This window comes from Chelmon rostratus, chromosome 9 (assembly GCF_017976325.1).
Source record: "Chelmon rostratus isolate fCheRos1 chromosome 9, fCheRos1.pri, whole genome shotgun sequence".
Taxonomy (NCBI): domain Eukaryota; kingdom Metazoa; phylum Chordata; class Actinopteri; order Chaetodontiformes; family Chaetodontidae; genus Chelmon; species Chelmon rostratus.
In genome coordinates, this window is record NC_055666.1 from 13,715,367 (window position 1) to 13,735,485 (window position 20,119).

The 20,119-nt window shown below is 45.0% G+C and overlaps 1 protein-coding gene across 3 annotated transcripts in view; it reads right to left on the minus strand.

Moving 5' to 3' along the window:
* The window catches only part of LOC121611307 (amyloid-beta A4 precursor protein-binding family B member 2), a 40,076-nt gene extending 19,985 nt beyond the window's left edge, over positions 1-20,091 (minus strand). The window contains exons 1-8 of one of the 3 annotated variants that reach the window (XM_041943787.1): positions 19,920-20,091; positions 14,778-16,060; positions 13,881-14,086; positions 12,381-12,515; positions 11,658-11,743; positions 11,435-11,495; positions 9,097-9,243; positions 8,402-8,529 (exon numbers count right to left, since the gene is read on the minus strand). In XM_041943787.1, the coding sequence (XP_041799721.1) occupies positions 8,402-8,529; positions 9,097-9,243; positions 11,435-11,495; positions 11,658-11,743; positions 12,381-12,515; positions 13,881-14,086; positions 14,778-16,029 (2,015 nt within the window). In that variant the 5' untranslated portion in view covers positions 16,030-16,060; positions 19,920-20,091. Of the gene's footprint in view, positions 1-8,401; positions 8,530-9,096; positions 9,244-11,434; positions 11,496-11,657; positions 11,744-12,380; positions 12,516-13,880; positions 14,090-14,768; positions 16,061-19,919 lie in introns of all 3 variants that reach the window. The other 2 variants (XM_041943786.1, XM_041943785.1) reach the window with 2 other exon arrangements.
* Positions 20,092-20,119: the final 28 nt, after the last annotated feature.

The window sequence follows — 20,119 nt, forward strand, 5'->3', positions numbered from 1 at the left end:
GAGGATGAGGAGGAGGCCTTCTCTGCATCACTGGTACCACACGACACACACTCACACACACTCACAGGCCGACAGACAAAAACACACAAACATAATCACCAATATTGCCCAAGGCAGCGAAGAACTAGGACAAAATCAAGTCGAAATAAAAATGAAACTGTTGTCTACGGTGTATTACAGCACACGACGCCGCCTGTGTGATTTGAGCAGACAGTTGACGTTGTTTACAGCAGCAGCAACGCCTCAGTTCCATTCAGCCTCGGTACCTCTGCATCATTTCCAAGAAAAACGTGCAGATTTGCAAAGCGGATGGTGAGAATGGTGACTTACTTAAGAGGGAGAAACGCGCACAACCCCAGTTTATGTTCATGCAGCTTTGTGACCCAATTCCAAGCATTCGGTGTGGCAGAGAGGCAGATGAGAGAGGGAGGGGCAACAAGCTGGGTAGGCACACACAGTACCCATGTGTCAACAGTCGTCGTATTTCATTACATATTTAAGAGCAGAGATAGGTGGGTGGGTGGGCGAGATGGAAAGACAGCGTGTGTGTGTGAGGAATGAGGGATGAGGGGGAGAAAGCTGGATTCTGGGTGGGCGAGAGAGGGAGAAAGATGATGTCCTGCTGTTCTCTCCGCTCTTGATCATTTATACATCACACTGCTCTGGAGTCTCTGTGTGTGTGTGTGTGTGCATGTATGTGTGTGTGCGTGTGATTTTGTACACAAGCGCTGATATTCTCGACTGAGACAAAGCTTCAGTGAGATGTCATTTCAGCAAGACGCCCCCATTCATGTATCTTACTAATGTGTGTGTGTGTGTGTGTGTGTGTGTGTGTGTGTGTGTGTGTGAGAGAGAGAGGGAGAGATAAAGAGAGTGTGTGGGAGAGCACAGGGATCTGGTGTGGAGTTAGTGTGGAGTTATGCTGAGCTTTACTCACAGTGCAGTTCAGATCATACTGTATGCATGTAACCTAATTAGCTGTATGTGTCATAAATCATTATGCACGCAGCAAACTGTACACCAATAAGTCGTCTTTCTCTCATTCTACTTAAAGCAAATGCGCTGAAAATTTAAAGGGCCGGTTCACACAAATTACAAAAATAAACCTGTATGTTTTCTAATGAGTATGTTTCCATTAATCAGTTAATTGATTAAATGAATTAACTGAAAGAAATGATTATTCCCTTATTCCCTGCTTTCCTTTCTCTTATGTGAATAATTTTCATTTAAACTACTTCCTGTTGATCGTCCCTCTAAAAACTGTTGTCTGTCTGTTTTGTGGCTTTTTCAGAGATGCAGGAACAGAGAGAGAGACGCTGTTTTTGGAAAGACATGCTACTGTTGATTGATGGAGGCAGGAATCTCAAAGACGGATGTCTCAAAACCTGTGCAAGTGTGCAAAGTGCAAAGATTTACTTACTCATATTTTTTAATAATTTAGGTGAACTAATCCTTTCAATGGTAACTCGCTTTGAGCAAGTGGTACAAAGACAGTTGCATTTTTAAATTAAATGCTTTTATTTGGGAAAACAATCCAATTAGTGGCTGTTCTGGAGCTTTTGATCATATCACATGATCTTCATCTGATGAGTTTGCCCAGTTGTTAATGTAATACATATGTTCAAGTAGTCAACCAAACTCTGGTCAGTACATGAAATAATAACTAGACTTCATTAAAATTATTCTAAACAAATTAATACACTAGTAATCAGGTTTATCTCATTTGAATTAGAGGAGTTGGTGTTTTTAGCCAATCCGGGTCAAGCACTGTGACTCTTTGGCTTGTGGAGAAATTAATTTCTTGCCTTTTTTTTTTATTTGCAAATCATTGATTTGTCTGATCCTGAGCTGCACGAATATTTTGAATCATAACATGAAAAGTGATACATCTGTACCTTTAAATCCACTCGATCAAACTAAATGATTTGAATAAAGTGTGATATTGATCCTGAAATTCCTATAGGGAAGTTAATGTACCACCTAACACATTTATTGCTCTTCGCACAGCTACAGCTACCCCAGTGAAAACATTCACATGTGCAGTATGGAAATATATTAATCTTAAGCAGTCTGCGGCCACTATGGGCGGCCGGGGTCTGAATAGATGGACGTCAACAGGCAGACTCTGACTGCGCCAGCGTCCTGCTGTGTTCAGCCATGTATGATCAGCGAACATCAGCATCACCTCTCATCGCTGCCCGCCACGGCGGTGAGCGTTTTATCGGGAGGAGATTTATTGGCTGGTGGGGCAGGGGAAGGGATCTATAGGAGGAACAGGAGGAGTAATCCGTCAGGAAGACAGGGATTACAGCAGGTGTGCCTAACAATGCTAATGTAAAAGAGAGAGCGGGAAAAGAGAGGGGTGGTGAGAGAGTAAATGCGAGAGAAATAAGAAATGTTTGTGTTTCTAAAGGTTTCTGTATGCCTGAGTGTCTTTGTTGGTGATTCTGTGTGTGTGTGTGTGTGTGGGTGTGTGCGTGTGTGTGTGTGTGTGCGTGTATGTGTGTGTGTGTGTGTGTGTGTGTGTGTGTGATATATGACTCCGGGCTGGAGAGTGAGTAGGGACACGACTCCCGCCATAATGACCCTTTAGAGAATGAGGGTTTCTGGGAGGCTGGGTGGACATATCCTGGACATGAGGCGTGTGTGTAAGTGTAGGGGCGGGAGTGATGGATTGTGGGAAGATGGAGGGCGCTGACGTGGAGGAGCGATGACTTGCAGGGAAAGAGAGAGGTTTGTACGGGGCTCAAATCGGAGCAGGAGTGGGGAGGAAAAGCCATCAATCACTCGGGCGTCTATCGAGTGGGTCTAGGTGCCGGGGCTCTGTCCCCGTGGGCCATCAGAGGGGCCTTGCATGTTAATTAAGGCTACTGGGGCCTTGACATCAGCAAATGAAGCTGCAATCCAACTGGGATGTCGTGACTGGAAGTACTGGAGGAGTGACTGCTACAGCGGAAACATGCACATACAAACACGACATAAATGGAGGTGATAGCTAGAGTGTGTTCAGCATTAAAATATTAATGACACTGGAAGCTTGCGTGTCTCTCCTCTCCTCTTCTCTTAACTCCTCTTCTCTTCTCTCCTCTTCTCTTAACTCCTCTTCTCTTAACTCCTCTTTTCTTCTCTTATCTCCTCTTCTCTTCTCCCCTCTTGTCTTCTCTCTTCTCTTCTCGGCATGCCACAGCTGTCCACAGAAGGTCAGCGATGGGGGGAAACAAGTGAGAGCCGGAGGGAACAGGCGAGCAGAGCCCCACTGCTGCCCACTAATGAATATGAATGAAACACGGGATCGGCGTGTGTACCTACAGTGCACTTTAACAGCGGGAAACACACACAGACATCAAGGCTACGCAAAGACACTTGAGCATTAAAGGCGCACATCTCATCGGCACACACCCTCAGCTTTAAAACAGCGTCGTCTCAGTCCTAATAAGTGTCACACGCCAAGGACAAGAAAACAAGCAGGAACTGCCCCCCTGATGTTGTAAATCATTTCACTCTGGCTTTTTGTTCTTCGCTTAGTGTTTCCCCTCTCATCCCTCATCCTCCTCCTCCTCCTCCTCCTCCGCTTCACATGGTAGGTACTCAAAGAGAGAGGGAGGGAGGGAAACATGCATACAGTGAAGACATTTATCATGTGCGCACACATACCTTTACCTATGTATGGATCCTCCATTAAACCAATTAAGAATGCAGCGCAAGATGTTTTATGTCAAAAATGGTAATATCTTTGCAAAACACACACACACACACACACACACACACACACACACACACACACACACTCATAAACCAAGTGCAATATCAAACAGCTCCAAACATCCGTGACACACAATTTGAAAAATCCCTGCAGCACATCCAGACGCTTTAATCCTGTCTTTCTCAATCCCCCCTTTGCTTACTTCATCTCTCTTCCCCTCTTTCACTCTCATGCTTTTTCCTTCCTATCTGGCTCCCTGAACGTCTTACTCATGTCTATTTGACTCCGGCTGCAGACCTGCTGCTGCTGCTGCCAGCCTACATCCCCACACCTGACAGCTAGCCGGAAAGAGAGAGGAGAGCGAGGGGGGAGACACAAAGTACACAGCTTGAAGTCAAACGCGCAGCAGGAGGCTGAGAAGTAAATAAGTGAAAAAATTAAAGGGGAGGCTAATGAGTGAGAGCGTGTCTGATCGCTGTGTCCTCTAGTCGAGCAGAGCGGTTAGAAATGAGCAGAGGAGAGAGGCAGGGGGTGATGTGGAGAGAGGCAGTAATGGATGACTGTGAGTAGATGGATGGATGGATGGATGGGGGAAGCTACAGGAGTGAACGAATAAGAGATAGGGGTACTCACACAGGCAGACATGCTCGGCCCGTTACAGACGACTACCTCCCTGCCTCGTTAGCTTCCTCCACCACGGTGACATTGCTACAGCCCCTTCGCCGCGGTACCCAGGGGGGAAATCTCTTCCCGTCTGCCTCCTCTCTTTTTCCTCTTCTTCTTTTTTTGAATCCTCTGGGGCTCCCTTTCCCCCTTCTTCTCTCCCTCTTTCCTTCCCCTCCGCCCTGCGTCTCCCTCTCCTCCTCCTCCTCTTCCCTCTGCTACACCTTTTCTCTCCCTGTCTTCCTCTACGGTCGGCTTCCTTTGCTCCGCTCGCCCGGTCCGAAGAGTCTCCTGCAAAGTCCTGTTTTGTCCTGCTCAGTGCAAGCAGGGAAGCACGCGCTGCCTCTTCCTCCCTCACCGGCTCTCCATCGCTCTGTTTATACCCCACTCTCTCTCAAAAGCACCGCCAATCTTTTTTCTCCTTCTGCACTCTCCCTATTTCAGCGTCTTCTCCCGTCAGTTGCTGCTATCTTTGTCTCCCTCTCTCTCGTCTTACTCAAGCTGAAAAAACAGGAGGCTTACACCCTGCTAAAGTGCAGCGGCGGGACAAACAAAGAGAGGCAGAAAGAAGAAGAGGCAAAGCTGTGTAGCCAATGGCACAAGAGGGAGGCATAAAGAGCGCTGGAGACAAAGAGTAGAAATAGCGCAAGAGCATTACAGACAGAAAGAGGGGATGGAGAAGTGGGGGGAAACACAGACACACCCACTCATTTAGCATCACACACATACAGAGCGCTCCACATATAGACCTATGACTTCATCAATTGAAGCCCACATGCAGACACACACGCACAAGCAACACATGCAAACATGTGCGCGCACACACACACACACACAAGTGTGCACACAGTCGGGCTGGCTGAGTGCTCCATATATAGCTTCATGACTTCATCGAGAAGCAAACCCCCTTCCCCACCCCTCGTCCTGCTCTGCTTAAGAGACAGGGAGACTCATTCATATTGAATCGAGCTGAAGGAGAGAGAGAGAACATTCAGGACGAGACTGGTAACGTCCCTCAGATGGATGGATAGAGAAAGAGACAGGAGACAGACAGAGAGATGGACGGATGGAGAGAGCAAAGGTAGCTTTACTTTGAGGGACCCTCCACACATGCATTCAGTAACATCGCCGTCTCTCTTTGACCTCTTTCCTCTCTTTAGTTGAAATGATGTGCTCCCTGTCCTCTTGACTCAATTCAGAAAGGTGTCTCTCTTCTTTCTGCCCATCACCGTCTGCCAGGCTCAGTCAGTCATCTAACAACCATTCGATGTCTGACTTTAAACACACACACGCGAACACACACACACACACACACTCACACAGTGTTCAGGCAAGTTAGCCTGCACACACACACAGCTTCTGTGTTTCTGAAGCCAGTCATATGCTACACAGTATGAAGGAGTATGTGGGCACTTGAGGAAAAGTATGCGGACAATCGAACTTTACATCCATCTCACATTACTTATGAACCCGGCTGCAGGGTTTTGCTTCTACTCTGGGGTGATAAATCGATGTTCTAGTTCATCCTCACAGGTGCTGGACGGGGTTGAGGTCAGAGCTGTTTGCAGACCAGTCAGCCTCTTCCACAACAGGTTTGTTTTTTCTGTATTTTTTTAAAGAAAACAGAAAATCCATCTCAGTCAACTACCACAGCACCAGACCCGCAGACTAAATACATACGAGATAATCGGCCAAAAAATATTCACGACTCTACTATAAATGAAGAGCCCACTCATGCGAAGACCACTTAGAAATAATAGTCAGCCTTTCACATTCCATTGACTGACATATAATGAGCCCTGTGGCGAGAAACAAAGCCACCTACACATCAGGAAGTAGACAGATTATACCAATAATATAATGATCGCATCCTAATACACGCTGCAAAGCTCTGTCACGAGCGTCTCTACAACATGAGTCTTTACGAATATAATCCCCACAGGCCCGGGTTAATATCTGCTCAGTCTTCTTCTTTGATAAAGGACAAAAAGTTGTCCAACATTCACAGGTATATTTCTGATAGTACAGAGTCTTTATCTATCCTGAATATACAGAATGTTAATAACATAACACTAGTAATGGTAATAGTAATAATAGTAATACACAAAGTGACAATAAATAGTTCAAATACACAAAGTGACAATAAATAGTTCAAATTATATCTTCTCTGTCTGTATACGTAATTAAAAAACACATTTATTTATGAACCTGGCTTTGTTGTTGCCCTCCTCAATCTGTAGCCACAAAGTTGGAAGCACATTGTTGTCTAAATTATTATTTTATGCTGCCGGGTTAAAATTTGTCATGGAAAACAGCTCCGGACCAAAAGTGCACATGGGCAGGGGTTTACGAGCGTCTCTGGAGGCACAAACTTTGATTCTAGTGCACTCTAGTGGCAGGACTAAGCTATTCCAACCTCTGGCAAATCATTTTATCGTCTCAGATGCACACACATCATCCCTCTTCAAATGTGGGGTACAATAAAGCAATTTGCTGCATATACGGAAAGTACATCGTGGTCTCAGAGCATCAAATATCTTCTAAGTCATACACACTCCCGGCCAGGGTAGAATTATAGTACATTCAAAGTCATGAGCCTGAAACCAAACAGATGAGTGCAGGCTGCAGATTTTAAAGTGCTGGTGGGAGGAGAGGATGAGGAGAGTTGAGGCTGTAATGCTGTAAGATAGAGAGAGAGAGAGAGAAAAGGATAAGAGGGAGAGCTAGCCTGGGCCCTCCCCCCGTCTTTCCGCTACACGCTTTATCCATTACCGCTGAGAGAGACAGCCACTGAAAAGTTTCTCAATCCTCTGAGACGGTAGAGGGTGGAGGGACTCTCTTTCTTTCTTTCCCTCTTTTTATCTAACACACACACACACACACACGCACATGCACACACACACACACACACACACACAGAGCTAATGTTGTGGTGGTGTTGCTGTTGAGGGACTGAAAGAAGGAGAGAGACAGGAGGGAGAGAAGAAGAGTGGGACGGTGCATCCCAAACCATCCCTATGACTACGGCAGCACTTTAAAGACAAAGAGAAACACAGAAAGAGAGAAATAATAAGAAAAAAAAACAAGGTAACAGGACACCGCGAGTACGGCCAGTGAAGCGAGATCAAGCCTTTTTCACGGGTGCTATTTTAAACTCCATTTTCACCCGATCCCTTAACAGCTGATTCCACATGTCAGGACCAGACTGCAGACCTGCGCCACTCGTCTCATTTGTACGGTCATTGTGTGAGGCACCTCCAGAGTGAATCACCCAGAGTCTCTTAGCTCTGAGTGTTTTAACATTCAGGCTTGAGAAAAGATTTTCACAGGACGTCTATACTGGTGTCAGGATAGCGTGTGTATGTTAAGCCTGTGTGCCTATATGCAGCCACACAAATAAGCCCGCATGTTCCATACATTGTAAATCTATGCATGCATGTATTTTATATCAGCACTTATGTTGCCAGATGTGTACAGGCTTTGTGCGAGTGTTTGAAGTGGTTGAAGGCTGCTCCGTGAGTTAATGGATACCCAGAGGGGTCCATATCAATGAGGGTTTAGCTTGCCCCCCCTCATTAGCAGCAGTGCTAGCATCAGCATACTGTCAGCTCAGTAGTGAAAGGTTAAGACCATGGGACATTGCCAAATGATTGAAGGTCCCACAGGTCCTCAATCTGCAACGGAAACATGCAGCAATGAGCATAATTATGGCGTTTTGAATGCAGTTTGTGCAAATATGCATCAAATAATAATGAGGCTGATTCCATTCTCTCATGATTTGTTCAAGCCCCTGCATCAGCATCTGACAGCCAGAGTGTTCTGCACATGCCCATGTGTGTTACTATACCTGTATCTGCACATTTATGTGTATGTTTGTGGCCCGATTCACATGTTTTATCTCATTCAGATTCAAGAAGTAATGATACACTTGGAATCGCTGACAGTGGGATCAAATGGCCAAGCATGCTCGCAAACAGCGGCAACAACAACAAAAGGTTTCATAAAAGAAAAAAGATGTTCCTGACGTCCACCTACCTGTCGTGGTCCCGGCCGACGCCCCAGACACGGATGTTGCTGATTGGCTGAGAGTGGAGCAGGCTGCGATCATCTGGGTCTACCAGGGTCAGCATGCGATCCTGAAGCACTAACAGCATCCCTTTACCCTGTAAGACCACAGACGAGGATGCACTTAGCTTAGCTCACAAGTTGGAGGGTCAGGAGCCCCCGACGGGTGGCACGATGATTAAAAACAAAGATAATTAGAAAAAAAACACCACATTTCTGCTACAGAAATCACTTTCCTTTTTTCTGGCTTGTCTCTAACCATTGCTTTTTTAATGTTGATGCATACTTGATATTTTTAGCCTCAGGCCTCTTAAAGCCACGAGCAAGACAAAGGAAAGAAGGAGCTCTACTCATTGTCTTCATCTTAAATCTTAGAAACTCTTCTAGGCTGCTACCAGCTGGGAGGCCATTGAATTCAGATATATGTAAATAGAGGGCGAGTTTACATTCTTCTTTTTGTTAAACCATTATCAAAAATCTGCTTACACACATCTCAGTTTAAATGGTGGTTTGAGCTGACAAGGTAAATCACTCTGTGGCTAAACTTCTTGCAACATGTGAACATGGTGCTGCGCTTGCTCACAAGCCAAACAGTCCTGTCCTCTCTCTGGTATACTGGATACTGTGTGTTGTCCGCAAGTGTCCGTCTCTGCCGACACACTGACCTCTCCCCAGACACCGGCTGAGTCTCGTATGTCCCTCCTGCAGTAGGACAGCTGTCTGATGCAGTGGTGGACGGCCACACTGCTCCTCCCCTCACACAGGTCCTGTTCTGCCATCTCCACCCAGCCCAGAGATCGCACTGGAAATGACTGGAAGGAACACAGCACATGCATTTGTTTGGTTAAACAAATGGAGGATTCACAATCAACAACAAAATTTCTTTGACTCCATATCTTTCCCTAACCTGTATAATTCAAGATTCAAGATTCAAGATTCTTTATTGTCACTGAGCATGACATGTCAATGAAATTTGCATGCATAATAATAATGTATAATAGTTCTACACTGACACAATGAAGTCTAAGATGGCAAGAAACAAGAGCAGCCAGATGTTTAGATTGGTTTTGAACAAGCCAGATAATCTTTGTAATAAATAAAACAATTAAATAAATATTAAACCACTTTGTTGAAAACTGTGTGGCAAGTAGGTCAGCTCAAAGTTGGACTGAGACTGCAAACTGTGACGGATGATAACGAACAAACCGTTTGAGTAATATCAAGCTTGTGTGTTTGTTTAAAACCTGTCTTATCCTCTGACTCAACTTGGTAAGTAGATTGAACCATAACTGAAAGAAATAATGGCCAGATGTTGAGAAGGAAGATCCAAGTTGAAATAAACCAGATTTTTCCTTTAAATCTCTTCAGATCAACTCATTTTTAAGCATATTTTCAATTCTGATCTTTAACTTAATGAACTATCAACACAGAGGCACAGTAACTCAAACAAAGTTTCTCTTAAAGCAAAGAATTTGGCTTATAGAGGTACAGTACAGGCTGCAGTGGCAGCTACTGTACACTCACAAGCCAGCCATCAGAGCAATAACTGAGAGAGGTTTGACTGGGGAAGACAACACATGAAATATGAACGACTGTGTGTGTGTGTGTGTGTAGACCGCCTCAGGCCAGCAGCTATCACCATCCTCCCCTCCTTTTACTCTTTCTCTCTCTACAACAACAGGGAGCACTTCTATGCTAAGGAAAACCAAATTCGTCAAGCCCTGGAACAGCGTCAAGCAAACAAGCACCTCAGCACACACACACACACACACACACAGACACACACACACACAATCACACATCATCTCTCTCTCTTCTGCTGACCACATTATTCTCCCTCGGTTTCTTCCTCATTAAACTTTCACTCAGCCTGAGATCAGACCTGAATGCCCACACTTCTCCCCTGTGTTTTTCTTCGGTCCCTCTGAGGTATCAGAATAACTCAAGTTGAATCTGAATTAGTGAATCATGTAGAATTCTTGTTTTCTGTCCTTTGCGATTTAAGTTTGTTCTTTTTGAAAAAAAATTCCAGATTCCACAAGAAAATGTGCACGGTACTTTTGGTTTTGGAATCTAAAATATGATGCAACGTTCGCCATTACTTTGTGCCTTCTTACTGCAGAAAAGTGAGCATGCAATATTTGACTTTTTAATGTTGGATTAATATAAACTTTGCAATAATGGTGTAATAAGTTTACTATCAAAGAGGACCATCAAACTGATTCCAGACAAATAAAAGGATGACTCCCTCTGTCTGTCTTCTTCCAAACCTATTCATTCATTTATCCGCTCCTACTTTCATTGTGATCATCCCACACGTCTGCTGGTTGAGCCTTTTTATACGCCATTTGGCTGTAATATCACTAATATCAATGTACTATTTCACCACAGATTAGTTCACAAAGTAGCCACTGAGTGGCGCTGCAGCACATATACAGGGAGAGCGAGCCGGAGAGGACAGGATTACCTCATTGTAAACAAAGCCTGGTGACTTCCCTTCATTTACACATACATGGTTTGATTGAAAGGCTGTTATTGTGTTTAACAAATAAAGTCAGACTGACAGAACAGAGAAATAAGTGCTCATGAAATATTAGAATTATTGTCATTCATAGATCATATACAATGTTACTGAGTACTAATAGTATGTGAAGAGTCTGGAATACCACCCTAAGCCTACAGTAAGCTACAGTAAAGCAGCTGGTTATTCACCACACTGGCTGGCAGTGAATAACACACAATACTCGGATCCCCACGTCCTCAACCTGTGACCTGTAACTACCTGTAACTTTGTCCCGACCGGTCACTGCACACGTGGTGAGTCCATGAGCAAAACAAATCATGAAACAACAGGAAAGGGTGCCCGTCTCCTTCAGCATAAACTGTGACAGCCTACAGCCTTTAGTGAAATAAAAAGTCCCAGCAGATGATTGCTCTTGGCCACACTGTTACGTCATTCACACGTATTAAGCACGTTGTTGTCATATGTTGTTAGGATCTTACCATTGCCTCTGGATCAGAGAAGGTATTGTTGAGGTCCACTGTCTCCAGCTGGGCTGGAGGACTGCAGAGAAACATCAGCCATAACAGATAGTAACAGTAAAGTCTTAGTGTACAAACTAGTACATAAAAAACATGACAGCTCAGGCTTTTCCACACAAATCTAGTCTGTAAAACTAGGGATTACACGTAATGCTCTGCTGTCGAGTGAGTCTGTGTGTATTACTTGAGTTTAAGTGAAGCGTAGCGGAGGGTAGCCCCTTCAAACGCCTTCAGACTGGGATCTGGATAGACTGGATAGTCCTTCAGCTCCTGGAGCGAAACAGACAGACAGACAGGTATTCAGAAAGAGAGACATTAGCGGTAGAGACTGGTGAATAAATGACTGACATGGAAGAATGAAGACTGGAATATTGGCAGATTGTAATATTGATTTTACCAACTTATTTGATCCATTTGCTTCGTAATAACTGAAGAGGACAATACTCATTTTAACTTAATATGAGAGATATTAATCTTTGTTGAATAAGCACTTCAGACCGGCCCAGACAGACGTTACTGTGTGCTCATTTCAGTTTAATAAATGCGGCAGTGAAAGCAGAGATATAGTGAAAAAACCATCAAGCTTTTAGGGGAAAATTCAGAGTAAAGTCAGCCATGCAAAGTGTTTGTCTGATGAACCAAAGCCAATAAGTTGACTGTGATGTGTGATTTAGACACAAAAGTGAGGCGAGGAATGACTTTGTAGTCACTGATGATGATGGTACCAACCTGTGCACTCAGGTATGTCACCCTTTGCAACAACAAAGTGCTTTTCTTTAAATTTAACATTCCCTTTCATAACACAGTTTATCAATAAAACCATTAAAAATATATCACAATAATGTATTTGCACTGTTACAGAGAGAAACTGTTCCAAAGAGTGAACACCCAAAAAAACGTGACTCACGTTGGCTGTGCAGGTGGTGATGTCGAGGTTTGGTCCAGAAGAGGTGACATCATTGGAGGGGGTGGAGGAGGAGGAGGAGCCAGTGGGTGAAGGGACCGGCTCCACCGAGCTGTCAGATATCAGACTGCTGGGGCGCTGTGAGAGAGAGAGAGAGATGCAGCATGAGAGGAACACAGATACATGCAGATTGTGTATTTGCCAGTTACAGCGTCACCAGTTGATAAAATGGAGATTCCTCTCTGACAACAGCTACACAGCAAAATGTTGAAACTGTGGTTGAACTTGTTTGTTTTGCACGTCATTACCTTAATTTTGCAAATATGCCTTTGAAAACTTTTCTACATTTCAATAAAACAATCTTAACTCCACTTACGAGCTATTCCAGAGCTTTAGATCACGTCTCACAGTCCACCAGCAGGTGGCGCTCTCATGAAGGTGGCTCACTGAGACTAAAACACTTATTAAAACTAGTAGGTAAACCTTGTAATTGAACTTTAATGCTAAATCCCATAAAGGTGTTTGCAAACCAATTACTTGATTAATCGATTAGTTGTCAACTATTAAATTAATCATCAGCTCTTTTGATAATCCATCTATCAGTTTGATGTTTGAAGAAAAAAAAGTCAAAATTCTCGGTCTCTCAGCTTCTTAAATGAGAATATTTTCAGTTTTTTTACTCCTCTGTGACAGTAACCAGATTTTCTTAGGATGTGGACAAAGCAAGACGTTTTGCCCAAACAACAAATTGATAAATCAAGAAAATAATTGACATATTAATCAACAATCAAAATAATCATTAGTTGTAGCCCTAGTTAAGATGTTATAGAGGAGTGGAGGCAGTTGTTGTATATTAGAGACACGTGACTGCCACTCAACATGACAACAGCATACCTTTTCCTTAACTTCCCAGATCAAGGCTTCAGTATTTGACCTTTCACCCAAAGCTGGAGATATAAGTGCATCAGCTTGATATTTATTTCATCAATGTCTGTGCTTTGCCATTATAGTTGCTATAAATGTGTCAAGCTTCTCTGATAAAAACAAACAAACAAACAATATCGTACATTTGCATTTCTTAGACACACTTTACACATTTAGCTGGGCCAAAGTGAACTTCCTCACAGAGAATGGTGTGTGTTGATATGCAGGTGTCTGAGTCTTTTATACAGCACTCAACACTTAGCCTTGAATAAATAATAGACTTCTATCTGATGAAAAATAGATGTTCACTTTTTCTTAAAGTGTCCCTCTATAAGCTGTCCGTTTGCTTGCTTACCATTGAAACCTTACAGTACGATTATTGATATTCAGCAGAATAAATCGTATTATCTCTGAGGACGATCGATGTTGCCATAAATCAATCTTCAGCTCCGATAAAGAATAATTACTAGTACTTCAATGACCCAGACTGGTTGAACCTGGGCTTGTAGCTTTGTACATGCAAAGTTAAATATAAATGTTTTTGACCTCCAGGTGTGTTCGGTATGTGGGTTGCCTCACCTCGCTGGGGGGCTTGAGGGAGTCCTGCGGCTCCTGGTGTGGGTCATGCTCAGTGTCTCGCTCAGTGCTAGGAGAGGTGTGCCGGTTGCCAGAGGCAACAGGTCGGTGGTACTGTGTGGTGCCGGTGGGGACGTGCCAGAAATAGACCTCTGACAAGTCTGAGATCTCCCGCCAGCCTGGGGGCAGGTCCCCATCACCCCATACGTCTGCTGACGGATGACACAAACACACACTGCATGTGAGTGTGTCACACAAACACACACATATGTGTGCATGCACACGAGCGGGCTCTGCACAAACACATACCATTAAAATACAGTATGCACATACAAAAGTCTACACCAAACACGCAGGAGATGGACATGGTGAATTTCAGAGATGGTCAGCCTGTCCCTACTTAGTTTCTGTTGTCATAGCAACTCCGGGGCTCATCCCCTGTAGCAGGACCCGCAGGGCAACAGCATCTCTCCCTTCCTCTCTCTCCTGGCTTTCTTTACCCTGACTGCCTTCTTATATTTCTCTCCATACCCTCGCACTCTCTAACTATTGCTTTGTCATACATCCTCTGCAATCACCACTTTCTAATTCCAGCTCCGCTTTTTTCTCTTTCCTTCCTTTTTCAGACCCAGCTATCTGCAGTATCCTATCCCTCTGCCCATCCTAATCACTCTCTGCACCATAAGGTGGCTCACAGGGGCCTTAAAGGGTCCAGCAGTATTGCTTGCGTGCTTAAGAAGAGGCTTTTGGTAAATTTCCAGATCAGACAGTCTGTGGGAGGTAGAAGGAGGGAGGGAGAAAGAGGAGGAGTGAAAGGAGGGTGCAAGAGAGGCACGATTAAAAGCTCAAACAGATATGTCATTTTTTTTAGATGAAAAGACCAACACACACATATCGAACCTGTCTCCCTTGGACTTTGAGGAGAGGGCGTCTCCTGAGACAGGGTGGTCCAGCTGGAGTCTTCATCCTCTGATGGAGTTTCAGGAGTCATATCCATTCTTAAGCCCACTTTAGGAAGGCCAGTCTCTGGTTCAGGATCTGGCAGGGCGGGCGGCGCCCGGCTCCTGGTCGGGGTGTTCCTCTCTGCAGCGCGGGCCTGTTTAGGGGAAGAGGGCGGGTACTGTTGCAGGAACTGGTTCTCATTGTTGGGGTGCAGCTCCACCTTGATTACCCGGGGCTGGGAGCTCCGAGGGGGCTTAGCAGGACTGCGTGGACTAGCCTGAACCTGAGCACAGAGCTCTTCTCTGACCTGGGCTGGAGCCTGGTTCTGGTTGTCTGGGACCCACTCCGGGCTATTGGTGGAAGAAGAGGAGGTCGAGGAAAGAGGGGCTTCCACCACCACTGGTAAAAGGGGCTGTCTTGGTGTTGGTGTGGGGTCATCCTCCTCTTCCTCCTCCTCCTCCTCCTCCACCACTGGCTCCACCTCCTCTTTTTCTTCCTGGCAGGTCTGCTTGCTGCTGGGCTTCTCCTCCTTCTGGCTCTCCCTCTCCTTGGCCGGGCTGGCCTGCTCCTTCTCTGGGGAAGGTTGCTGCTTCTTCTCCTCTTTGTCCTCTTTGTTTCTCCAACTGAGGTCCAGATCCCAGCCTTTCTCATGATACTCCAAGAAGCTCTTGGTCCGTCTTCGGAATGGGGGCAGCTGCGAGTTGTCTTTTCCAAATTCTAGCCAATCAGAACTGGGGTTGTTGATGAGATCGTTGTGAATTTTGCCCTCTGTGTTGGCCCTGCTCAGCTCCAGCTGCTGACTCTCAGCTCGTCTCTGCATGTTGGCCCCGTTCTTGGCTAGTTTGGGATTGGTCGTATTAAACAGTGAGGAGGAGGAGGAAGAGGAGTAGAGGGCAGAACTGGACGAGGACTTTGTGGGGAGACCCCGACCTCTGGTTACAGGTTGGTTTTTAGATGATAAGTTGTCACTTATCCCCATGGCGCTCCGCACGCTCGTCATTGTGTACCTCTGGCGGCTCTTTGGCAAGGTGGCCGAACTTCCGGTTTCCATGGACTCCTTGATGACATCACGCCCGAGGAGCTGGTTGTACGATGAGCGAAGGCTGAGGGAGGTGGGAGGGGTGGCGGAGGGGGCGCTGCGATTGGCCAGACCCACATTTGAGGGGGAGGAGCCGGAGCGGGAAAGAGGAGGAGTTTGTACTGACATCATGGCTGACTGGAAATACACTGGCGTGATAGAGCTGATGAGAGAAGAGACACACTGTCAGAAATCATGTGACAGTTTAACCTGATCAGCTTCACAATAGCGACCAACTGATACTGGATTTACAGCCAAAACAAATATGCTTTTTTTTTTAAACACATGACATTAAACATGATGTTTTTCATGAGGATCCCTTCAGATGGATTCATTGCTGGTACAAAGGGTTATTAAAGGACTCCACAGGAGATACCTGCATGATTTCTAGTTCAACATCAGATTTTGCTTGTTGATAGCACCAATTAAGTCTGGATTGATGTTCATAGGTGTTTAGCCCACATCGTGCTTTAATTATGTTTCCAACAGTATCAATGTTTACATTGTTTATTATGCAATAAAGAGCAACAGTGGGCGACATTACACTTACAGAACTGGAATTACTTTAAGGCACCTTCTGTTTGACATGTTTATCACTGAATAAGAGACCACTGCTGTGTGATTACTGTGCAGCTGCTGATGTTCCTCTGCTGGCTGTGGAGAACAGAGGATTGAGAAGGTTTGCAGTGGAGCGTTACTGTGCAGCTACAGCAGCGACGTGAGTAAACCATAACTGTCCAACTATAAATCAACCTACGTATACGTTTTTGGCATTTCTGTCCTACGATTCATTACTACGTACTGACATATGTGGATGCTGACTCAGCACATCTGTGATGAGCTAATATCAGCCATATTCATCAGCCTGGCCAATGTATCAGTCTCCACTTCATGTCACTTTAATGCATTCAATTAAGTTAATTTTGATCAACTGAGCTTCACTGTCACACCATGTAGATCTGAACATAAATGAAATTCAAATACATTTAGATTAAATTAAATAAATTGCTCAGTAAATATGCCACAAGAAGTAGATTCTTAATATGACATTTTTCTGGATAATAATGTTTATTAAAACCGTAAAACTTGCAAAATGTGTGCTTTCTGACTTAAAAAAGACCCTACAGAGCTCTTATGATTTTTAGATTTTTAACATGGGCTCACATGTCATGTTTAGCGCTCTAATGCTAAGATTCTGTTTCTTAAAAGAAAGAGAAGAAAGTGTTCCTGCCTTTTTATTTTCCCTCAGTCAGTCACACTACAATAACACTGATTCTTCTTGTGGCTGCAAGCTCCTCATACAGCTGGCTGGCTAATGATTGGTCACTGAATCAGTATATTATTAAAAGCTTCACTGTTTATATGTTAGTAGCTGCTACCTATAATATAAATATATTATAAATATATTTGTAATTTCTGGCTCAAGTGTTCTCTGGGCGTTTTCCTCCCTGTTCTTCATTTATCTCTGGAATCATCACAGATGGGTGACATCATCAAGTTCAGTGCTGTTTCACTCATTTGCATTTCTCTGATGTTACAACCGAACATACAGCCGATAAAACGTCTTGCTCTTTGCTCTCTCCAGCTGCAGCTCAGCCAGTCTCAGGGGCTTTCACTGATACACTATGGTGCAGATTCAGCCTCACCCCCCATTTACACATAAGGTGTCACTGTTGAAGTGTTAAAAAACACTGCATCAAAGTCATGAAGCTGGATTTCATTTGCATGATATTGGGAGTGAGTCAGACCCTCGATGCATTCATCCAGGACTGACATTCAAAGCAGGGCTGAGCAGTAAGCCCATCTGTGGGGAGGAGAGGTGGCAGCCAGCTCCTGCTAACTAGCTAGCCGTGTCTCTTTTATCTCTGGGTGGATCAGACCTGTGATGCACAATACAGACAGATGGATAGCAGCAAAGACAGTGGCAGGGAATCATTTCGATCGCAGGACACAGCGCATGCATGGGTTGCGTCACTTCTGTTTCTGTATGATTTCATTTGGCTCCAACCTGTGGAAAGCTGGTAAACAGCTGAACAGAGGTAGAAAAACATGTCCAGGCACGCAAGCGTAATGTATAAACATCCTGTCACCCAATCATAAACACACACACACCTTAACAACGCTGCAGGCATCATCAGCGCCTTCTCCCAGAAACATGGAAAATACAAACGCAGCAGATTTTAAAGCACGATAAGATCTTGGGAAAAGACAGAGGCAGGATTTTGGAGAGAGCAGAATCCCTGGGCTTTGCACTTTGTTCATGCGGGGCCCCTATCGGCTCCCCTCTCCCTGGGTGGCTGTCTTGTTGTCCCTCTGTCACTGAGCCAGACAACCACAACAACCTGTTTGTGCTGAATCTGCGCTCATGCTCCAGGCCTGTGACTCAGACACAAACACACCATCAACAGGTACAAACCACCTGCACTGAGCCTTGCTGTCTGATCAGAGTACCGGCTATTTCAATCAGCAATGCTTATCAGTATTGTCACATAAATATCCTGTAACTCTAATATTTATGATGCGTACCTTTACGACTAGACTATATTGTCGGCTGGATTTTGGAGCTTATAAAACCTTTCAAAATAAGATAATGTCCAAAAAGCGTTGACAGCAAGGTAAAATCCTCAAAAGCAGGAGATACAAGCTTTCCACCCGACAGCTACAAATGGTGCCTTGAGCCACTGAAGCTGAAAATCATGGCAAGCATGTTGCATGACTCAGAGGACGAATTACACATCTTGACACAACCACCCAAAAGCTGACAAAGAGTAATAAACAAACAGTGTTTCAACTCCCTATTTTCACTCTCTTGCGTTTTTCTTTGCAGCGTCGGAGAGTTGCAGACAAGCTGGATCATCTAGACAGAGATAATGGCCTTTACCCCCCTCACACACACACAAACACACACACACAGACAACGCAGCCAGATATCCATTAGTTAAACAAAGTGGGGCGAGGACGGGATGAGAGGGGAGTGGGGAGGAGAATAGGACGGTTATTAGAGGGAGAAAGCGAGGAGAATGACACAGCAGTTTGCAGGACAGTGGGGCACAGTCAACACACAGAGGTAGTTCAACTGTTGTCCTCAATAAATCTGTTGTTGCCCTCCAACAGCAGAGGTCATTCATGAGATGCACGAGATTTCAGCAGCTGCTCACGGGACAGAATGTGACCTGGATGCTAATAAATCAATTACGTGTCATTAAAGTCATCTTTTGCCTCTTTTCTCTTGTCGCTCCTCTTGCGTTGCTTGCATCACAGTAAAACTTCGAGTGATATATGACAGAAAACAAGAACATCATACAAGCCATGTGCACAGATTTACTTGCATGATAAAAAAATGCTGAATAAAAATAAAACTCGTTGACAGACAGTGTTCCCTCTTTTTGGAGAAAGGTGTCAAAACAGGATCCTTCTCGGCCCTGGCCGCTTATACTGTCTGCTCACCCATGTACAGATTTACAGTGCTTTCACCTGAAGGTCACCGTAAAGAGGAACATCAAATCCTTGTAACTTCCCATCAGCGCTTTAGAGATTCATCATCAGATATTAACAGAGGTCTCGGCCTGTCAGAGGAAAGCATCCTTTATCAACTAACTCCCTGCAATGGTAGGCCTCTTTCCTCAACTCTGAACTAGGCTACTGCTTCAGAAATCAGGTGCAACAGATGAAAGCACGAGCTGGGGAGCAAATGAACTTGAAAAAGTCGATGATGTCATGGGTGGAGTGTTCTAGCTCCTCGTTTCTTGCTGCCACCTCAGTAAACTCCCTCTCTGGTGTATCGGAAACAGCGTTAAATCATCTTTAAATCCACCATATCGCCGAGGATGCATAGGTGGTGTTGCCAATATTGCGGAAGCAAAGCTGTCGATATGTGAGACGCAGTAAATCTTCAGCATCCAGCCCCCCCCCCCTCTCTCTCTCCCTCTCCAGCCCCATCACCACCACCACCACCACCGCTGTCGCCGCCGCACTGGGAGGGGAGCGCACCCCATCGAGAGCATCAATTTCCATCCACTCACCGCTCTTCGGGCAGCCTCCGGGCTTCAGCGCCGCCGCTCCCACGACGACACACACAGCAGTGAGCAGGGCCGAGGTCGACAGCCGCTTTTAAGTGCCAGTCCGCCCCGTAGCTGCAGCCGGCCGCCCGTATTGGATCACATCACATCATCTGCCCTCCCAGCCCGGCTCGGTGCTCGCTGGCGGTCAAGCTGCGCTTTCT